Source organism: Sus scrofa, chromosome 9 (assembly GCF_054392235.1).
Source record: "Sus scrofa isolate SSC_HxYL_T2T_F1_AM1 chromosome 9, Sscrofa_HxYL_maternal_Yorkshire_Landrace_v2.0, whole genome shotgun sequence".
NCBI lineage: Eukaryota > Metazoa > Chordata > Mammalia > Artiodactyla > Suidae > Sus > Sus scrofa.
In genome coordinates this window covers 72253928-72275274 of record NC_139391.1, presented here as the reverse complement: position 1 = coordinate 72275274, position 21347 = coordinate 72253928, and the positions used below count along the sequence as shown (strand labels likewise).

The window sequence follows — 21347 nt, the reverse complement described above, 5'->3', positions numbered from 1 at the left end:
TACGGTTTTGCCCCAAGGCCATGTTAACTTCCCTGCCCTCTGTCACAATATAGTCTAGAGGGATGGGGACCATCTGGCCGTCCTGAAGAATGTCACATCCATCCATTATTTATTGATGGGATTATGCTCATCACGCCGCACAAGCTAGAAGTAGCTAGCACAGTCGTTTGGAGGCCCCAGTAAGAAGCACATGCCTCAGAGGACAGGAGGTAAATCTTGTGGTGATTTCAGGGGACCGCCACTTCATCAAGATGTTTAGAGGTCCGATGATCAAGGGCCTGTCAGGAACTCTCATCCCAAGTGAAGACAAGATATTACACCTGGCACCTCCCACCACAGTGAAGGAAGCAGCCTGTTTGACAAGCCTCTTTGGTTCTGGAGGCAGCATATTCCACACATAAAAACACTCCTCCTGTGTGTCTTTTGAAAACTACCTGCTAACACGGTCCTGGGCGTTGGTAGAGACATAATCCCTGAACACGGGACACCAGACGAGTGTGCATCTGGAACTGCCCACCATGAGCTGAGCGCTATCACACCTACTAAGTCATAAGGTCAAGCAGGCCAGCAGCAAGTCATCATAAATGGGAAGTGGTACCACGGGGACCAAGCACAATAAGGACTTGGCACAAGCAGGCTGCATGAGCAAGGAGCCCAGCCCCTTATCCCCACAACCACTGCTGCACCAGTGACCCTCCATCGGCTCAAAAGGGACCATATAGGAGCACACATAGCAGAGGGAACAAAACACAGGCTTCATTTCCAGATAAGTTTTTTCAAAATGTGGGTCCAAGTTGAAAGTAAGCAGTAGTTGTATTACAGGCATAGCCTTGAGTGGCAAGAGAAAGCCCTTCTAATAAGCAGAACTTTGGGCAGTGTCCCCAGTCATCTGCTTTGTGTGAAAGGGAAAATGGCCTGGTGTTAGGATATATATGGAGGCCTGGATGGAGAATGAAAGATTGGTCAGACACGTGGATGGATGCGGGAGCGGTACGAGGCATGAAGCTCTTTGTATCACAGAGCCCACCACCAGAAAGTACCCACCCTGGAAGAGGCACCAAATTGCCAAGAACGAGTTCCTGGTGTGGCTCAGCAGGCTAAGGACCTGCCTAGGATCCATGAGGGTATAAGTTCGATCTGCCTCACTCAGTAGGTTAAGCGTCTGGTGTTACTGTGACTGTGGCGTAGGCCAATGGCTACAGCTCCAATTTGACCCTTAGCCCAGGAACCTCCATGTGCTGCAGGTGTGCACTAAAAAAAAAAAAAAAAGCATCATAACCAAATCATTCCAACCAGTGAGAAATATATTTGTTTAAATCCCCAGACTCAAGTCATTCCAGAAAGCTCACGCTAAGGTCATGTTTTCCCATAGCGGTCTATGGCAGCATCCTGAGATGAGTTAGAGCTAAGGTCTTAGACTGTATGTCCAATCTATGAAATGCTCTATGAAATGATCTCCCGGGATTCTCTACTCTGTGCTTTTACCAGCAGACACTCAAACCGTCTTAGCACTCTCCTGGCTGCCTCTTCTGTGCTTGAAGGGTATGACTGTTGCTGGATTGCAATCTTCGCTATCAGTCAAGTGATGGTTGAGGTTGTAAAAGCCTGCTAATGCCATTATAAAATGATTATTTGTGCCACAGAAATACTTCGTTCTGTTATCATTTGGAGGAGTGACAAGTCTCATAGTTCACCTTCCTCTCTGAGTTCCTAAGGAAGTGATAAAAGACTTGTTAGTACTCCAAGTGTTTCAAACACTGTTTTCCTCTGCCTTCAGTATTCTGACCATGAGCCTGGGTGGAGGAGGGGGAGGAGGGCTAGGTCTCTGCTGCAAATAACAAGGAGAGGCAAAAAGCTTATAGGTTTGAGTGAAGCACAAAACTTTGCAATGATGTCTAAGGAGAATAGATGCCTTGACCACCAGCCAGGTGGAAGCATAAAACATCTCTATACATTGCTCTTTTTTTTTTTTTTTCCTTTTTAGGGCCGTACAAGCAGCATATGGAGGTTCCAAGGCTAGGGGTCTAATTGGAGCTACAGCTGCCGACCTGCACCACAGCTCACAGCAACGCCAGATTCTTAACCCACTGAGCAAGGCCAGGGATCGAACCTGCAACCTCATGGTTCCTAATTGGATTCATTTCCACTATGTCATGACGGGAACTCCCTCTATACATTGCTCTCAACTATTCATTAGAAAATATCTTTGGAGAGGAAAGAGATCAGTACAGATTGTTTACCGCACAAATTATTTTCCTTGCATTGGTTAGCATTCTTTTTGCTGATTTTCACCCGGGTGTGTCTATTTAGCATATAAAATACATTTGGTCTAAGTATTATTTAGCCTTTTTCTGGAGTCTGGGCCCTGTAATCAAAAAGTCATGGTGGAGGGGGGGCCGAGGTGGGGAAGTTGACGGCCAGGGAAGGTGGGAGAGGAGAAGCCTGAGAAGCCGCAGTGAGCTGGAGCCGCAGCAGTCATGGAGGGGAAAGTTCCAGTCGAAGCACTGAGAAGCTATCAGCTGAAGAAGAAGCTGCAGACCTCCCAACAAAACCTACAAAGATCTCCAAGTTTGGATTTGCCATAGGTAGTCAGACGACAAAGAAAGCCTCAGCCATATCCATCAAACTTGGCTCAAGTAAGCCTAAGGCAGCTGTTCCAACCCTTACTCTGAAAACCCTTTCAGTAGCAGCAGGTTTAATGAAGATGAAGAGAGTGAACCAGAGGAAATGCCTCTAGAAGCAACGATGAGGATGAAGAATATTGGAAGGGATACAGCAACGTCAGCAGGACCAAATTCCTTCAATAAAGGAAAGCATGGATTTTCTGATAACCAGGAGCTATGGGAGCGACGTAGTAAATCTCATCGTGGAAATATCCACGACCAAGACAATTAAACGATGTGTTTTGAAATTCGGAGGTGGGGTGGGTGTAAAGTTAAAAGGAACAGTTTCCTTTTTTAAAGAATGGTATAAAACTATCTTCGGAGCCACTTTTTTTTTTTTTTTTTAAGATTGAATGGTACATTAATAAATGAGAATTTAAAATTAGAAGGAAAAAAAAAAGAGGTCATAGTGTCATAAACCTGTGCAAAGAGGCCACCCGTGGCTTTGTGCTGGGCATGAGAATTCAGTTACACTCCCAAGAGATGTAGCCAGGACAGTTTTCCCCTCCATAAACTTCAGAGAGGGGACCATCTTGGCTCTGGGCCCGTGCTCGGAAAACTGGCCCATGCTTGGAATTTCCATTGTGGCTCATTGGGTTGAAGACCCAATGTTGGGTTAAGGATCTGGTGTTACCGAAAGATGCAGGGTGCTGCTGTGGCCGTGGTGTAGGCCCCAGCTGCACCTCCACCTCAACCCCTGGCCTGGAAACTTCCATGTGCACAGATGCAGCCACAAAACAAACAAACAAAGAAGCAAAAACAAAAACAGAAAACCCTGGCCCATGCTTCACAACAAATTACACGTTCCTATAATTTATGTCTTTACTAATGAAAAAGTCTTCAAGATGTTCAAAAACAGACACAATCGAAAAGGATACCCTCAAGAATGGAAAATGACTGCAGGGTTTATAAAATAATGAAAACCTGACAAATATTTTTAAACACAAGATCATTGCAGACATATCCTTAGATAAACTGATTTCTCTTTATTCAAATGGCAAAAGAAAAAGAAGGGAAGCAGCAGACCTCTAAAGAGATGAAAACCTTCAAAAAGGACTTTTGGGGGAGGGTTTGCTCTTTGTGCGGATCAATCTTTGATCATTGTAACAGCTGCTCCCTGTTGCTGTAAACTAAGCTGTTAATACTATCAGCTAATATTTACTGAGAAATTACTGCATATTAAGCACTTGGAGTTACATGGATTATCACGCTAATAACTAATAACTTTATGAGGGAGGTCCTATTCTTCTCCTGTTTTACAGATTAAGAAAACAAAGTTTTTGAGTTCCCATCATGACTCAGCGGTTATCGAACCCAACCAGTACCCATGAGGATGCAGGTTTGAGCCCTGGCCTCGCTCAGTGGGTTAAGGATCCGGCGTTTCTGTGAGCTGTGGTGTAGGTCACACACGTGGCTCGGATCCTGAGTTGCTGTACCTGCGACATAGAGGCCGGTGGCTAGAGCTTCAATTGGACCCCTAGCCTGGGAACCTTCCCATGCCACGGGTGCAGCCCTAAAAAGACCAAAAAAAAAAAAAAAAAAAAGAAAGAAAAAAGAAAGAAAGAAAAAAAAAAAAAAGAAAAAGAAAACGAAGTCTCAAGAAGATAAGTAATCTGACCCATATCATTTTTCTAGCAGCAAAGGAGGACTGGGATATTAATTTGGAGGGAGTCTATGTGATCGATCACAAGGCTGTCCTGCTCTCTGAGGAGCTAGGAGGGGAGATTCTAGCCAGACATCAACCCTCTCTACCACCTGCACAGTGATCATTCATTTCAGGAGAAAAGCCTCTGAAGGCAGGGCCACCGTATATCAGGTTGTGCACTGCTCAAGCGTCCACAGCTAAGGGCATGCCATCCACACCAATTTTTTTTTTTTCACATCTTTTTTTTTTGTCTTTTTGCTATTTCTTGGGCCGCTCCCACGGCATATGGAGGTTCCCAGGCTAGGGGTCCAATCGGAGCTGCAGCCACCAGCCTACGCCAGAGCCACAGCAACGCAGGATCTGAGCCGCGTCTGTGACCTACACTACAGTTCACGGCAATGCCGGATCGTTAACCCACTGAGCAAGGGCAGGGATCGAACCCGCAACCTCATGCCACACCAATTTTTTGCCTTTGAACTTACATGGGAGGCTCTAGGTATTTAGGAAGATCTGGAGCTCATGACCAAGGCCTGGGACAGCAGCACACACAGCTGTCACCTGGTCACTGGCACACACACACATGCACAAGATGGTTTTGTCCCAGTCCCACTCCAAGCATCCTATGGAGTTGTTTCTTTTCTTTTCCTACCACTAATTGGCTCAAGGGTGCTACCTAGTCCATCAGGGGTCCTGGTGAGGGTCTTTAACTAGAATCTGCAGCACTTTTGTCCCCTGAAGCCCCTTGGCTGTTGGGCTATGCCTGCCACTTAAGTGTCGCTGTAAAACCAACAGAAAGAGGCAGATCACATATTCCACCAACGGAAAACCCATCCATGAAATAGTCTCTGAAGGAAAATATTGGGGTATTTTTGAAATGCGTCATCCCCCTGGATGAGCCACATTTGTCAGTGTTCCCTCTCCATGGAGATCATCTCATTTACTGTATTGTGCTTTGTCCAGGGCATGAGTTGGTAACCACCAGGCATGCAGTTGAACTGGAGTTGGGAACTCCAGCTGCCTTCCTCTGGAAGTTGAAGGGGCTCAGTGAGCGAGGAGGCAGCAGCTGCCAGCCAGACAGCAGGGGAATTTCTCTCCTGAATTTTCTGTCCTGCCAATATTGTTGCATCACTCACCCAGGAGAGACCTGAGGGGGCTGGCTTGAGCTGGGGCATCTTGAAAAGTCTGGGATCCTGGGCTGGAGGGGAGATGAGGGTAGGAGGAGGTGGGTCAATGTGTTTCCCTTGACGTTACAGTCATCACCCCTGGAAAAGTTCTGCAGGAACCATACGAAGGACCAGAGACCAAGGCTGGCTGCCTCTTAGAAGAAATAAAAACCCAGATCCAGCGTGAAGTGAGTTGATGGCAATTGAGGAGAGGTGAGTGGCAGGGCTACACTTTGTCCCCCCTTCTTCCAGGGCTAACTCCAGCTGCCTTCGGCCACATCAGGCCCCCAACTCCATCTCAAGGCTTAAAGAAAAGAAACGAGGAGGCATCCAATCACTGGCATCTCAAAAAAGAAAAAGTCCAAGTGGAATTTTATTTCTGGACTGAAATGGATGGAGAAGCCCCAGCGAAGCCTGGAGAGCAAAAGGTGAGGCAAGGCTTTCCCCAGAGAGGTTGGGGGCTGGTCTCTGGCTGTGGGTGGTGAGTTCCCAGCAGCAGTCATCCAGTAGGCACTCAAGTGCCCTGCCCCAAGCAGCCTGGCCTGGCACGCGGGAGCCAGGGAAGGATTCTGGACTTCAAGCCATTTCCTCCCGTCTCTTCTCTGCTGCTCACCCACGCCCTCCCTCCCCGCAGAATGCAGGAGGCCTTACAGGCCCCTGAGAGATGTAGAACCAACTAGCACTCGAAGGAGAAGGAAACACAGGGCTCTTGCCATCTAAGCTCTTGCGTTGCCATGGAGAGGAAAGATGCATTGCTTCAAGGTCGTTCCGTTAGCCGAAGGCAGCGTGGAACCTCCTAACCCCTGGTCCCGTGCTCCTCCCTTTATACCTCATGGCTTCCATCCTTTCTTGTCTGCAGCCCCAGGGTGGTGGTGGGGGGGACAGGAGAGAAGTGGGGCACAGCAGGGCAGTGGGCATTTAGGGAGTGCTAAAGCTGGAGTGGAGCCCTTCCTAGCAGGACTCAGGGACCAGAGGCTTCCCTGATGTGCCCTCATCCCCTAAAATGCTGCGCACATGATCACAGAGGCCTGGTGCCCCAAGCTCCCGTGCTCGGGCTCCCTGTCTCCCTCCTGGGAGATTTTCTGAAGGTCATGGGCAGGTGGGTGACTCGGAGATTTTCCGTTGATTGTTATTCTTACAGCCTCCAATCAAGGCCGATAACTCCTTGGAGGCATTTTTATCTCACACCCCGTGCTTCCTCATTGCCCCTCAGAGGCGGTTTCTGCTCCTGAAGCTGAGAGATAGCTTGGCATCGGTGTGGACTTCTGGGGAACAGGGAGAGGCGGTGCAGAGACCTTGGCCCCAGCACGTGCTGCGTCAGCACTTAGCCCATTCCCAACACTCGCCTGCTGGCACCTGGGCACCAGCCTCAGCATTAGCTCGGACTTGGTGAATATTAATCAAACAACAGATTAGGAGCGGGCACACCCGGGAGCGCCTCCGAGGGAGAGCAGAAAGCCAGCAGCTCTGGAGGGCAGGGAGGGCTTCAGGCCACCATGACAGTGCCCAAGACCCAGGGCACCAGAGGCCAGCGAAGCCTGGGGACTTTTCCAAATCTGACCACTCTAGGGGCCTGTCCTGGACAGAATAAGCAGAGGCTTTAGTGGAGGTGGCCAGGCACCATCAACCTGCATTACAGGGCCAACCACGGCTTCTATCTCCTTCTCTCCTCTCCCCCTTCTCCTGCTTCCTCTGCCTTCTCCCCCCGCCCACCCCCCACCCCTTCCCACCTTTTCTCCTCCGTTAGTCTATAGCCCATACTGGCCAGTGGCCTTGTGTGGCTTAGGCTAGTTGGGCAGGCAGTGGGGCAAGGGACTCCTGCCCTGGGCCAAACTATTGACTGTCAGAGCCTGTTCTCAATATTAGTGAGTTATGTATTAGCATAGGAAGAAGAAAACAATGGCTACCTTAAATTTGCGTTTTTTTTTTTTTTTTTTTTTTTTTGGCTGCACCTGCTGCAGGTGGAGGTTCCCAAACTCAGGCTGCTGCAGTGACAATGCCAGATCCTTAACCTGCTGCACCACAAAAGAATTCCTAAATTTGCTTTCTTTAGGAAAAAAAAAAAATCCATAGGTTTCAGGAATTGCAGGCACTAGATAGATTAAAAGAGCAGATTTTTAATCACTCCAAAAACATCCATGAGGGGTTCCCGTTGTGGCTCAGTGGGGTAAGAACCCGACCAGTATCCATGACGATGCAGGTTCGATCCCTGGCCTCGCTCGGTAGGTTAAAGGATCCAGCATGGCTGTGAGCTGCAGTGTGGGTCTCAGATGCAGCTCAGATCTGGCATGGCTGTGGCTGTGGTGTAGGTGGGCAGTTCCAGCTCCAATTCGACCCTTAGCCAGGAATTTCCCTATGCTATGGGTGTGGCCCTAAAAAGCCAAAAAAATAGAATAAAAATTAAAAAAAATAAAACTCCATGAAAACCCTAAGAGGACAGCAAAAGAAGTATCATCTACAACCTCTGTCTTCTTAATCATCAAGCAACAAAGACTATTGAGCAGTGGCCAGTACGGTGTCTGTCAGAAGAGTGGGGGCTTCTTGTTCATAGCAGCTGTGCATCAAGAGTAGGCAGGGCAGGATCCTATTTCAGAGCCTCGAGGCTCAAAAGCCTGCCCTCAAGGAGCTCCCCAAGGCAGTGGGAGAGATAACAGGACAGGGAAAGATCTGTGTGGTCTGGGGACCAGGGAGGGCTTTTCTAGAAGTTGTGAAGAAGCAACAGAGAATAGGACCCTCGGGCAGACAACGACTTAGTTAACACATAAGTCCTGTTACTGACTGGAGGCGCTACCAGGGAGACAGAAAGCTTCCCCTAAAGGAAACAAGTTTCCTTCTGCAGAAAACAAGGGGCGAGGAGAGAGGGGGATGAGAATCACGGGTTGGTCCTTCCACACAATCTTATTCAAGTGGCACGGCTACTCCGTACAGATGCTCACTCCCCTGGAGAGAAAGCTAATCCCTAAGACAGAGTAAGCCTCCCAGTGCCCCGCAATTCCAGCGAAGGTGTAGACTTTGAGCCTGGAGCCTTTCTACGATGCAATGATCCCCAGATCCAGAGCCGCACACCGGCCAGTGGGTGCTGGCCTTGGGGTCCCACAGCGGGAGATTCTAGCCTCGGTGGTGGTGACCCGAGCCAGCTCTGCAGGCTTAGGGCCATGGGGACAGAGCTCTGCTTCTCTCAGAGAGGGCACTTCCTGTCCTGTTCTTAGGCTCCTAGAGGGAGCCCATCCAGCCCTAGGGCTGAGCCAGCTGAGGTCCCAGAGCGAGAACGTGCTGGCCCAGGTCCCAGGGCTGCCCACTCAGCTTCTCACTTGCCTCCTCTTAGAACTCTTCATCTACAATGGGTTTTTATTTTTTGGCAGGTCACCAATCCGAGGGCAGGATGGAAAATGCCCTTCCTCCTCTTCCTGTGCCTGCTGCAGGGTGAGTCCCTCAACACAGCCCAGACTCAGAGTTTGCACACCCAGACCCAACCTTCCAGGCTGCAGACCTGCCTGGCAGGCAGCTCAGGGGCACTTGGCACCCCCGCTGTAGCTTGGGCATCCCTGTGGCTTTTGATCCAGAGAGTGGGTCAGATCTGGGCCCAGGGGAGGAAGGAGAATGAAGGAGGTGAGGCACGAACTCACACGAAAGGGCATGTGCCTGACTTGACGATTTCTGGGACATTCACTGTTTTTTTATGTCTCTGCTGTCTTCCAATTCAAGTTGATCATACAGCTGTATTTGCAAGATATGGGTTCCAGGGTGTGCAAAAGCCAGAGGTAGCACGGCTCTAGTGCCACTCATTCTAAAAACACTCAAGTGACAGGCCCAGTCCTGGGAAATAATAGATAAAGACACTGCCCTACTCTAAAGAGCACAGAGTCGGAGTTCCCGTCGTGGCTCAGTGGTTAATGAATCCAACTAGGAACCATGAGGTTGAAGATTCGATCCTTGGCCTTGCTCGGTGGGTTAAGGATCCGGCATTGCCATGAGCTGTGGTGTAGGTCGCAGACTCGGCTTGGATCCCCCGTTGCTGTGGCTCTGGTATAGGCCGGCAGCTATGGCTCCAATTTGACCCCTAGCCTGGGAAGCTCCACAGGCTGCAGGAGTGGCCCTAGAAATGGCAAAAAGACAAAAAAAAAAAAAAACAAAAACAAAAAAAAACCAAAAACCAAAAAACCAATAAAGAGTTCAGAGTCTACAAAGAAACTAGATAAGCATTGCAACTATGCATGTATTAAATATCAGCACCCACTGATGGAGGGCCTACCCTGTGCCAGGCACTAGGGTCAGATGGATGGAAGACAGGACCCCTGCTCTGCAGGTCCTGGCACACTGGTATGGTGATCGGGCTCAGCTGACAAATGGCCCTGTCTCCATGCCGTGGTGTTTGGTTTTTATCTTGATGGTAATAGGGAGCTATGAAGGAACATAGTGAATATGTGCCTAGAATGCCTGGTACCTAGAACCTAGCTCCAAGGAGATGCTTAACAAATAATTGTGAATAAGTAAATGCTATGATAATACCAAAAAACAATTAAATAGTATGTTTGAAAAAAAAAAAAGAAGAAGAAGAAGAAGAAGGAGTTCCCGTTGTGGCACAGCAGAAATGAATCCAACTATGAACCATGAGGTGGCAGGTTCGATCCCTGGCCTTGCTCAGTGGGTTAAGGATCCAGCGTTGCTGCGAGCTGTGGTGTAGGTCGCAGACATGGCTCGGATCTGGTGTTGCTGTTGCTGTGGCTCTGGCATAGGTTGGTAGCAGCTACAGCTCCGATTAGATGCCTAGCCTGGGAACCTCCATATGCTGCAGGTACAGCCCTAAAAAAAAAAAAAAAAAAAAAAAAAATTACGTTTGGCTTATAAACAAATCTGAATTGTAATGAGTCAAAGGTAGATAATATTTGAGCAAGAATTCTCTGTAATATAACCACACTCCCCTGTTTATTTTATTTTATTTTACTTTATTATTCCCCTCTTTATTTTTATTTCTCACTGCCACCTTTAAAATTTTGCAGTAGGAATTGGCTTCCCCAGACCCCAAATGAAAATGCAGGCAGGCTCATGATTTTTCTTCTAACATATAATAGTCCTAACTTAATTCCTTTAAGTCTCAAATGTTCTCATTTGCTCATTTCAAGTGTTCAGTTAAATATTTTGGTTAGGGATTCCCCACTGTGGCTCATTGGGTTAAGAACCTGACTAGTGGGTGTTCATGGTGTGGCTCAGCAGTAACGAACCGGACTAGTATTCCTGAGGACTCGGGTTTGATCCCTGGCCTCTCTTAATGGCTTAAGGATCTCACGTTGCTGTGACTGTGGTGTAGGCCAGCAGCTGTAGCTCCCATTTGACCCCTAGCCTTGGAACTTCCATATCCTGAGGGCGTGGCCCTAAAAAGACAAAAAAAAAAAAAAAATAGAATTGACTAGTATCCATGAGGATGCAGGTTCGATCTCTGACACCACTCAGTGGGTTAAAGATCTGGCATTGCTGAAAGCTGCAGCGTAGGTTGCAGATGTGGCTCCGATCTGGCATTGCTGTCACTGAGGCATAGGCCAGTGGCTGACTCCTGGGAATCTCCCTATGCCTCAAGTGCAGCCCTAAAAAGACCCCCCAAAAATTTTTTTTAAAAATATTTTAGTCAATAATTTAATCTTCATTCAAAGATTTGCCACTTCGGTCCCCAAGGCCTGCCGTCAGGAAGGCAGGAGGTGGCCTGGGGGCTGCCTTCTCCCTTCCTCTGACTTTTCTCCTTCCCCCTGAGGCAGCTGGCACTTGGGACCCCAGCAGAGTCACAGGAGGGAGGAGATGCAGGAGGCAGGCTGCTCTTCCTTGATGGAATGGCCTGGAGCTCCCTGGCCTGGCAGGGATCTAGCATGGGCTCTTCCTCTTGTGGATGCCTTGGTGGACCCTCAGAGGGCCCTGCAAGGGGGCTGTGCCTCAGGCTCTGCTTTGGCACCTCCCCACGGAAGACCCCATCTCAGATGGCTGCAGGCCGGCTCTCTCCCATCCAGGCCCTTTGCTGGACCGAGGAAACACCCATACCTTTCTCACCCCACTGTGGGCGGGAGATGGGAGCCACCCTAGGCACAACCCCACCTCTCACTGCTCCTGCCGTGGACCCCTTGTGCTGCTTCCTCAGACCGAGGCAGGTTCCAGTCCACAGCCTCCAACTGTGTGCCGCACTCCCACGTCCCTGATTGAAGCCATTCAATGGACAACTGCTGGGAGACGATGGGTGAATAAGGACAAGGGCACCACTTCCACTGAAGGGACCCCAGGGGAGCACCACCTTGACCCTAGGATGCCAGCCCTGTCTTTAATTCTAGAAGGCAACAAAATTCCCCAGACTTGGAGTTCCCATCGTGGCGCAGTGGTTAACGAATCCGACTAGGAACCATGAGGTTGCGGGTTCGGTCCCTGCCCTTGCTTAGTGGGTTAACGATCCGGCGTTGCCGTGAGCTGCGGTGTAGGTTGCAGACGCGGCTCGGATCCCGCGTTGCTGTGGCTCTGGCGTAGGCCGGTGGCTACAGCTCCGTTTCAACCCCTAGCCTGGGAACCTCCATATGCCGCAGGAGCGGCCCAAGAAATAGCAACAACAACAACAACAGCAAAAGACAAAAGACAAAAGACAAAAAAAAAAAAAGAAAAAAAAAAAGAAAAAAAACACAAATAAGCAAAAAATATCAAAAAAAAAAAAAAAAAAATCCCCAGACCTTCATTATATGTAACCAAGAGCTACCAATCAGTCATCCACTGAATGAGTTTTTAAGGGAAGTGAAGTTTGGTATTAATAAAAGGATAAAAATGTGCACTGCAAGAGTTGGTGAAGGATTCCTAATGAGCTCTCTGCTGCAAAGTCAGCACACCCTCTCTTGCCAATTAATGAGGTGCATTCATCCTCTCGCACTTACCATGTGAAGATCACCCGCAGGTTCCTGAAATCTGGGGCATGAAGACTTTATCAGGGCACCACCATCACCGTTGTCCTGAGATGGTCCTTGTTTGTACTTAGAAATCATCTTGCTTTTGAATGATAAATGGCCATTTAGAATAATGGCATAGTTGTGGTGTGTCAGTTAATTAAACCTACAATGAATATGGATTACCCACGACATGTATAGCCTTGATTCTTGCTATAAGGAGACCTCAAGACTTATGCAACAGGCCAGGCCAGCGTGATGGGCAGGTGCCCCGTGCAGTCCCCCAGGATCCCATTCAGAAGATGCTCGGCTTAATGCTCTACCACTGCCGTGGTGAAATCCTCCATAACTTTTGGACAAAGGCTCCTCCGTTTTTATTTTGCACTGGGCCCTGAAAATTATGGAGCCAGTCCTGGCAACAGGATTGAACTTTCTCGGGTTCAGGGGTTACAGACCTAGAACAAACTGAAAAATGCCAGGCACCCACATTCTAAAGCAAGATGTTAAACCACCTGGGCAGGACTATGGACAGAGATGGCAAAGCTGGTTCTTCCAGAAATAGTCTGCTATGCAGCCACCTGAGGAACCATCGGAGGTTAGAGAGGAAGGGCCTCCTGTGAGCTTTTTGGAAAGATGTCAGTGTGTTGTGCTCTCTGCCACCTGCCCCTGGGCAACCAGAGGAATCACTTCCCTTCACTTGAAGCCAAGTAAGAGAAGGAACTTCCAGGAAGCCACTCAACAAGCTTGCTGCATGGCTCAGGTTTCTCCGACAGCAGGACAAATGTGTGCTTCCTGGACCAAGTGTGGGTCCCACAGAAAGGAGCTGGACTGGGGCTTCCACCAAGAGGGTTACCCAGAGGGGATTGTGACCCCACGGCCAGAAGCCCTGGGCTTGGTGGTGGTGGAGAAGTCATAAAAGGCCAGCAGAAGGGGAGGCAGTTCTTAGCAGGAAGGAACTGCAGCCGGAGGCCGTGGACAAACCGTGTGGGAGACACAAAGGGAAGGACACATCTCTGGACATGGGCCAGGCCCAGAGGGCACCAAGAGCAGAGTGCGTGTCCCCTTGTCTCTCCTTTCTCCCCTCCACGCCCAGTCCCCAAGGGGCCCTACCGCAGTTTTGAGCAGAGGAAGGGGTCGAGCAAAGTGAGAGACCCCACCTTCCCCCTCCCCCACATCAGGCCTCCAAACACAGCTGGGAGAAAAGCAAAGCCTTCAATGGATAAGGGATTGAAATTGCAACCATCACTGAGCTGGACTTTTTCTTATCCAACCAAAACTATAAAGCTACTATACTTGAAATATTCCTGAGAATTCATCAAAGAGCAGAGACGTCCCGGAGCAAGTATAAAGAGGCAATGAGGAGGATTGGGTGTTTGGGATTAGCAGGTGCAAACTGGTATATATAAGATGGATTAACAACAAGGTCCTACTATACTGCACAGGGAACTATATTCAGTATCTCTATGATAAACTGTAATAGAAAAGAGTATTAAAAAGAATATATATATATATATATAAAACAGTTATTTTGCTGTATAGCAGTTACATATATAACTGAGTTATTTTGCTGTACAGCAGAAATTAGCACAACATTGTAAATCAACTGTACTTCAATAAATTTTTTAAAAAAGAAGTAGGGAGAGGAAGAATAAACTTTGTTTCTGCTTACATTTGATCAAATTTAAGGCATTCCTGGAGTTCCTGTTGTGGCTCAGTGATTAACGAATCCGACTAGGAACCATGAGGTTGCAGGTTCGATCCTTGCTCTGTGAGTTAAGGAACCAGCACTGCCATGAACTGTGGTGTAGGTCGCAGATGCAACTCGGATCCCTCATTGCTGTGGCTCTGGCGTAGGCTGGCGGCTGCAGCTCCGATTCAACCCCTAGCCTGGGAGTGGCCCTAGAAAAGGCAAAAAAAAAAAAGAAAAAAAAAAAAAAGGCATTCGCTAGTCCTATGTACATTTTAAAAGATATACGAGTGATGTAAAAACATGTACAAGTGATGTTAATTGATACATTAAGCTACAAACAGTTATGTAAGAATTACCCATTTGTACAAAAACTCCTTGCAGAGGAAAACATATGGACAGATAAACAACACGTTAAAAGCAACTCTCTGTGGCTTATGAGATTATACACATTTTATATTTTCCCCCTGTTGCTTGTCTATAGTTCCTATTTTTCTGTCATGGACAGGAACTGCTTTTGTATTAAAAAGATCATACAAATTTTTTTTTTTTGTCTTTTGTCCTTTTAGACCCCTCTGCTTCCTGCACCCTCTCTTATCAGAAGAAAGCACACTCAGCTGTTTTTTTGTTTGTTTGTTTTGTTTTTTTGTTGTTGTTGTTATTGTTGCTATTTCTTGGGCCGCTCCTGCGGCATATGGAGGTTCCCAGGCTAGGGGTTGAAACGGAGCTGTAGCCACCGGCCTACGCCAGAGCCACAGCAACGCGGGATCCGAGCTGCGTCTGCAACCCACACCACAGCTCACGGCAACGCCGGATCGTTAACCCACTGAGCAAGGGCAGGGACCGAACCCGCAACCTCATGGTTCCTAGTCGGATTCGTTAACCACTGGGCCATGACGGGAACTCCTCAGCTGTTTTTATTATCATCTCTCTTTTACATTCCATGCAACCAAACCAGAGCCTTCTGTCAGCTGTTGCCTCGGCCCACTTACAGGTGCTTAGATGGTAGCTTTTGAAGCATCTAAATTTTGTGGACCTTCTGCATTGGAGCACAGTGACATGGCCCCAGGCCCTGGACAGGCTCGTACTCAATCACCTATCACATGATGAGCTAAATCGTGGATAAGATTATTCTTGCATTTTCGTGTCTCATTTGAGGCCTTGGACCCAGCTCCAGTCCATATCTTGGAGCTATTCCTGACTTAGTGGCTACGCTCTGATATTCCTAAACAGATCCTTTTTAAGCATCACTTTCCCAGAGGCATTTTCTGACCTGTTCCTTAATTCTGACAGAGTTTGGAGCGCAGAATTCCCCAAACAGGGACAAACTCAGCACTCCGTCTCCCTGAACTTTTTTTTTTCTCTGCCTGCAGCTGCAAATGCATTGAAGGGACCGAGGCTGGTGTCCGGGGAGCCTGGGGGAGCTGTCACCATCCAGTGCAAATATGGCCCCTTGCTCATCAGCAGCCACCAGAGGAAGTACTGGTGCCGCCTAAACCCCTCAACAGGGCTCTGTCACACCATCGTGTCCACCAACCGCTACACTCGCCCTTACTACCATGGCCGCGTGGCCCTAGAGGACTTCCCGAAAAAAGGCTTGTTTGTGGTGAGGCTGTGCCAGCTGTCCCCGGAGGACGTGGGCTACTACCGCTGTGGCATTGGGAACAACAACAACCTGCTATTCTTCAGCATGAATCTGACCGTCTCTGCAGGTGGGGGCTGGGGGCTGTCAGGTTTGCGAAATGAGTGCTAGGAAGGAGAAGAGGCCAGAGAGGACCCAGAGGTCCAAGAGGGCTTTCAGCACGAGGGAGGGATGATGAAATGCTGGGGTGGAGTTTCTGCTGTGGCCCAGTGAGTTAAGAAACCTACTGCAGCAGCTCAGGTTGCTGGTTCAATCCCCAGCCCAGTGCAGTGGCTTCAAGGATATGGCATTGCCACAGCTGTGGCATATGTTGCAGCTTCGGCTCGGATTCAGTCCATGGCCCAGGAATTTCCATTTGCTGAGGGTGTGGCCGTTAAAGAAAAGAAAAGAGGAGTTGCCTTCGTGGCTCAGTGATTAACAAACCCAACTAGGATCCATGAGAATGCAGGTTGGATCCATGAGAATGCAGGTTGGACCCCTGGCCTCACTCAGTGGGTTAAGGATCCCGCATTGCCATGACTCTGGTGTAGGTCGCAGATGCAGCTTGTATCTAGTGTGGCTGTGGTGTAGGGCTGCACCTGCAGCTCTGATTCGACCCCTAGCCTGGGAACTTCCATATGCAGTCCTAAAAAAGCAAAAAGAAAAGAAGGAAAAGAAAAATGGGGAAGGCAAGGACTTTAAGATGTAGGCTTTTGTTTCAGAGGAAAACCACCTTCAGAGGGAATGTAGCTATGAGGGGAAACTTCCCAACCAAATGCCCATAAGCTCTCCCACCCAATTCCCTGAATGTTGTGTCATGTATATTAGAGGAGAGTTCCAAGAAGATGATGAGCTGGATAATGTGGCTTCTTATTCCTGATGTCTCTACTCAGGCAGGCAGAGCAGGTAAGACTGGCAGCACTGAAGAATGTGACAGGGCTTGGAGTTCCCGTTGTGGTGCAGCGGAAACGAATCCGACTAGGAACCATGAGGTTTCGGGTTCGGTCCCTGCCCTTGCTCAGTGGGTTAAGGATCCGGCGTTGCCGTGAGTTGTGATGTAGGTCACAGACGAGGCTCAGATCCCACGTCGCTGTGGCTGTGGCTGTGGTGTAGGCTGCTGGCTACAGCTCCGATTGGATCCCTGGCCTGGGAACCTCCATGTACCGCAGGAGTGGCCCTAGAAAAAGGCAAAAAGACAAAAAAAAAAAAAAAAATGTGACGGGGTTCTTTCTAAGACAGAGCCTCTTAGCAGATGTCCAGCAGCCATCAGGTCTCTGGCCTGTGCGATCCAGAGTCAGACAGCCAGAGTTCAAGAAAGGGCATCCAGGCAGTGACAGACCAGTCTTCCAGAGAGATGGAAGGACAAACCAGTGTCTGGGCAGTGACCTTGTTTAATCAGATGTTGCTATCTAACCATCTGCTGAGAATGGCTGCTCTGCTCCTACCAGAGTTTTTATTTTTGTTGGGTCTTGTTTTTTTTGTTGTTTGTTTGCTTTTTGGCTGTACCCATGTCATGTGGAAATTCCCAGGCCAGGGATTGAACTCATGCCACAGCAGCTGAGGTCCCTGCTGCAGTGACAGCATTGAAGCCTTAACCTGCTACACCACAAGAGAATTCCTCTTTTTTTCTTATTTGAAGAGCAATACCTGATGAGCCTTGGGCCTCTGGGAAAGGGACAGCATGAGGTCCTGGGGCAGCTGGATAGAGAATGGGTGGGCATATAAGGAGATAGGAACAGAAAAAGTCAATATTTGCAACAGCCCAGGGAATACATCTGCTTTTCCCAATTTTTTATTTTATCCAGCATATTGACCAAAGACTGCACTGCTTAGTGAGATTGTGTTCCATGCAGCAAACACTTCAAGCCCAGCGTCCTTTGCTAAATCTCGTAGGCAGCCCGGAATGCCTTCTCACTTGGTTTCTCTCTGCTATTTATACAGGGCTTTCCAAAACCATCCCCACAGCCACTCCAGCTGCTGGAGTGGCTCCCAAGCTCACCACGGGGCCTTTTGGTAGAGCATCCGCAGCAGCCAACATATGTATGTCAGGAACCATCCAGACTCTAGAAGCACAGGAGACAGAATGGAACAGAGTTGTTCTGACTCTGGGAACCATCGAAACCTCAGCTACAGTTCAGGAAAGGCAAACTGCAGGAACAACTGTGACAGTAGCGCCAGGGACAGGCGGCCAGGTAGAGGTTTCCATCTGGGCAACTGTCCCCACCCCACAGAGTCCAGCTTCAACAATCAGAGGCGAGTTCCAAACCACAGGAGATGTCCAGGTGTGGGGCTCCACAAGCTCAGAAGCAAAGAAGGCTGCAGCCAGTGAAAGGGAGAGCGGAACGGCAACTGCTAGTGCCAGTTGGCAAAGCGAGGAAACAGAGTGGGTCAGACTAGCCTCAGACACAGCTGGAAAGGTCATAGGGACCACAAGGCCATCAACTCTGGTCTCTGAAAAATGGGTGTGGGAAACCCCTCGAGAAAAAGTGTCCGTCGCGAAGCCCCAAGCCCTGGGCTCCAAGGAAGGACCCGACCCCGCTGCAGCTGTGTGGACCTTGGAACTGACAAGCATGGAGATGGCATCTGCGGAGGGAAGCAGCGAAGGGGACCTAGACAACCCTGCTGGAGACAGTGGTCCCCCCATGACGCCAAGCCAGGCCCTGGCAGCTGGGCCCCTCAGGCCCCTGGGGGAGGACTCCTCCGTGAAGAGGTAAAGCCCCAGGCACTGCTTTGGGTAACCTCTGTCCCCATTTTCGCCTCCTCACTCCTTCCTTTGTAGCATCGAGACAGCAAAGAGCAAGGGGCCTGCAAGTCAGAATCCGCCCTCGTTCCTGGGTCCTTGCTGGGAGAACACCAAGTAGTTGCAAGGGGCTTTCAAGCCAAAAAAATCCTAACAATCGAATCACAGAATAATTAGGTGGGAGCTTTGGGACTTTTTTTTTTTTTTTTTATAAGATGAGGAAACAAAGCTCCGGTGGGGGGTGGGGAAGTGACTCACTGAAGCCACAAGGAAAGATTGTGGTAGCGCCAAATGCCAAGCTTCCAGTCCCTTATCCTCATTCTTCCCTCTTTCCCACTGTGGCATGTTGGTGGGGCCCCCACAAAGGTGGTGGGGAGGGAAAGGGAGGGAGGCTTGGGAATCTGAAGGCAGGGGACGGGTCGTAATCCCAGCTCAGCAATTAACCTGCCTTGGGAATGGTGGCACCTGTAGAATGAGAGGCAAGGGCCAGAGGGCCTCCAGTCTCCCCCGCAGTGCCAACCTCCCCTCCCTTGGGCTTTTTGCATCCCCACCCCCTGCTGCTTCCACTCCAGTTCTTCCCAGGAAGAGAAAACCCTCTCTCGGATCCTGACTCCCCTCTCCACGGTGCTGTGCCCGCTCATGCTGACAACTCTGGTTCTATTGCAAAGGAAGCTCCGGAGAAAGAGCAGCTGTGAGTGGGGTTTCAGTTGCCTTGAGGCTGGTGGGGGGGAGGGCCTGTTCCCATCCCACACCCTCAGGACTGGGTGGGGTCCAAGTTCCAGCCAGGGCTTCAAGGGGTAGAAATGCTGCAGTCTAGTTTGAGCTATTGAAGCAGGCTTGGCCTTGATTTCTTTTATTCAGCAAATGGGAAATTCATCTGTGTGTCTATGTCTCCATGGCATCCCAGAGCTTAAGGAGAAGCTTTTTGGAGGCTGACAAGTCATTGCTCACTGCAGGCGTATGAACCACACAAATAACCCTGGCTACAGACGGCAGGAGTACAGGGCCCAGATGTGGAATGAGACTACATTTGCACCCTCTCTATGACCCAGCTGAAGGTCTCCTAAGCACTGGGCCCAGGTTTAAACCCTTTTTTTTTTTTTTTTTTTGTCTTTTTAGGGCCGCACCCGTAGCCTATGGAGGTTCCCAGGCTAGGGGTTGAATCGGAGCTGTAGTCACTGGGCTACACCACAGCCACAGCAATGTGGGATCTGAGCCACGTCTGTGACCTTCACCACAGCTCCTGGCAATACCAGATCCTTAACCCACTGAGCAAGGCCAGGGATCGAACCCGCGCCCTCATGGATGCCAGTCAGATTGATTAACTGCTGAGTCACCACGGGAACTTCTGCTTTAAGCCCTTCTAAAGGGACTGCTCCATGGTGTTTAGATCTGGCAAAGAAAGGGTGAGATGTTCTGGAAGTGAGTGGAAGGGGCTAAGATTCTCAGACCCAGGGCCCCAAAGCCTGGCCCCATCCCAGTCCAACCAAGGGCTCCATTGCAAGTCTTCTGTGTCAGGAAATTCTTGAGGCCTGGTAGGGTGAGGGTGGTTCTCAGGGAGTCAAACTCAGCACCCTGGACATTCACAGTGTGCTCTGTGTCTGTGCAGCTCAGGAGGTCGAAAGGTCATCGAGAGTCACCTTGATTCAGATGACACGTTCTGGAGCTGAGCCTCCAGCCGGACCAGCTGCCCCAGGCGGAAAGGAAGATGTTCCCAGGTGATGCTCCTCTCCACGCCAGCCTGCCTGTCCCAGACGGGGACCCTGCACCCCGAGGAATGGAGGATTAGTCGCTCTGTCACCATGGGAGAAGAACCAGGACCAAATACCATGTCTCCAGCCCCCTCCTGCCTTCTTCCACCTGTGTGAAGGGAAGCTAGCAGAGGGGGGACTCCATCTGGAGAAGCACAGGCTGCCCATCACTGGACCAAGGAAGGCCAAGCATGTTTCACAGCCCCAATTGACAGTGTGACCCAACGAAGGCTGCAGGAAAGGATCTATTAATTACTGGTGGAAGCTGATGGACCTGGAAAAAGTGTCGAATTTCCATTCCCGGAGGTCTGAAAATATGAGATGCTTCCCATCAGTGTGGAGAATGAATGAAATTTCAGCCACTGTTCCTAGCCCCGGGAAGGCACCCCCTTTTCTGACATCTGTTAGCACTCAGCCTGCTGCGCTCATTTAATTATATCCTTTTCTTTTTTTTTTAAATTACTCAGTGAATTTTATTACATTTATAGTTGTACTGTGATCATCACAACCCAATTTAATTATATCCTTTTCAAATAGATTCTAAGCTCTTAGGACAGTAATTGTGTTGTGTTTCGTTTTTTTGGCTGTGCCCATGGCACCTGGAGGGTCCCAGGTTAGGGAGCGAACCTGCACCATAGCAGCGACCTGAGCCGCTGCAGTGACAATGCAAGATCCTGCCATAGGAGCTCCCCCAGGACAGTAAGTGTGTTTTAATCTCACCATGTCCCCAAAGAACTTTAACTCAGTAGGACCCCCAATAAATGCCCATGGCTGATGGAAACGGCATGGGCTCAGTGGCCTCTGGGGACCCTGCCCACACAGATGCTCTGAATCCCCCTGCACTGGGGAGTCCCTTAGATGATCCCATGAGCCCCTACATACAGATCAAAAGCAAGACCCAATCCATCCTCCCCATTTGGCCCCATGCTCATCATGTGGTCAACCTTTTGACCCAGTCAAGATTTTCTGGGATTTTCCTAAGTTCATGGAGGAGGAGGGTATTTTTCAGTAGATGCAGTAGATCTTCTTCATAAAGCTCCTCTTATTCAACTGTTTATAAATATATCCTTGGTCTCAAGGGCTGTTGATGGAGTTAGAAAATGGTTATGGTAAGAGGAGCGGATAAGAGAGAAGGTGGCCAAGAGGAATTTTATGTGGATTCTGCTTCACAA

At 49.3% G+C, this 21347-nt stretch overlaps 1 protein-coding gene across 1 annotated transcript; it reads left to right on the top strand.

Annotated features, from left to right (window-relative positions):
* The first annotated feature begins 5508 nt into the window (after window positions 1-5508).
* On the top strand, window positions 5509-20355 carry FCAMR (Fc alpha and mu receptor). Its single transcript, XM_021063320.2, is given in 7 exon segments — window positions 5509-5899; window positions 8834-8894; window positions 15437-15775; window positions 17626-18394; window positions 18997-19115; window positions 20034-20079; window positions 20081-20355. Coding segments are annotated over 7 exon segments (1506 nt in total). The 5' UTR covers window positions 5509-5860; the 3' UTR covers window positions 20214-20355.
* Window positions 20356-21347: the final 992 nt, after the last annotated feature.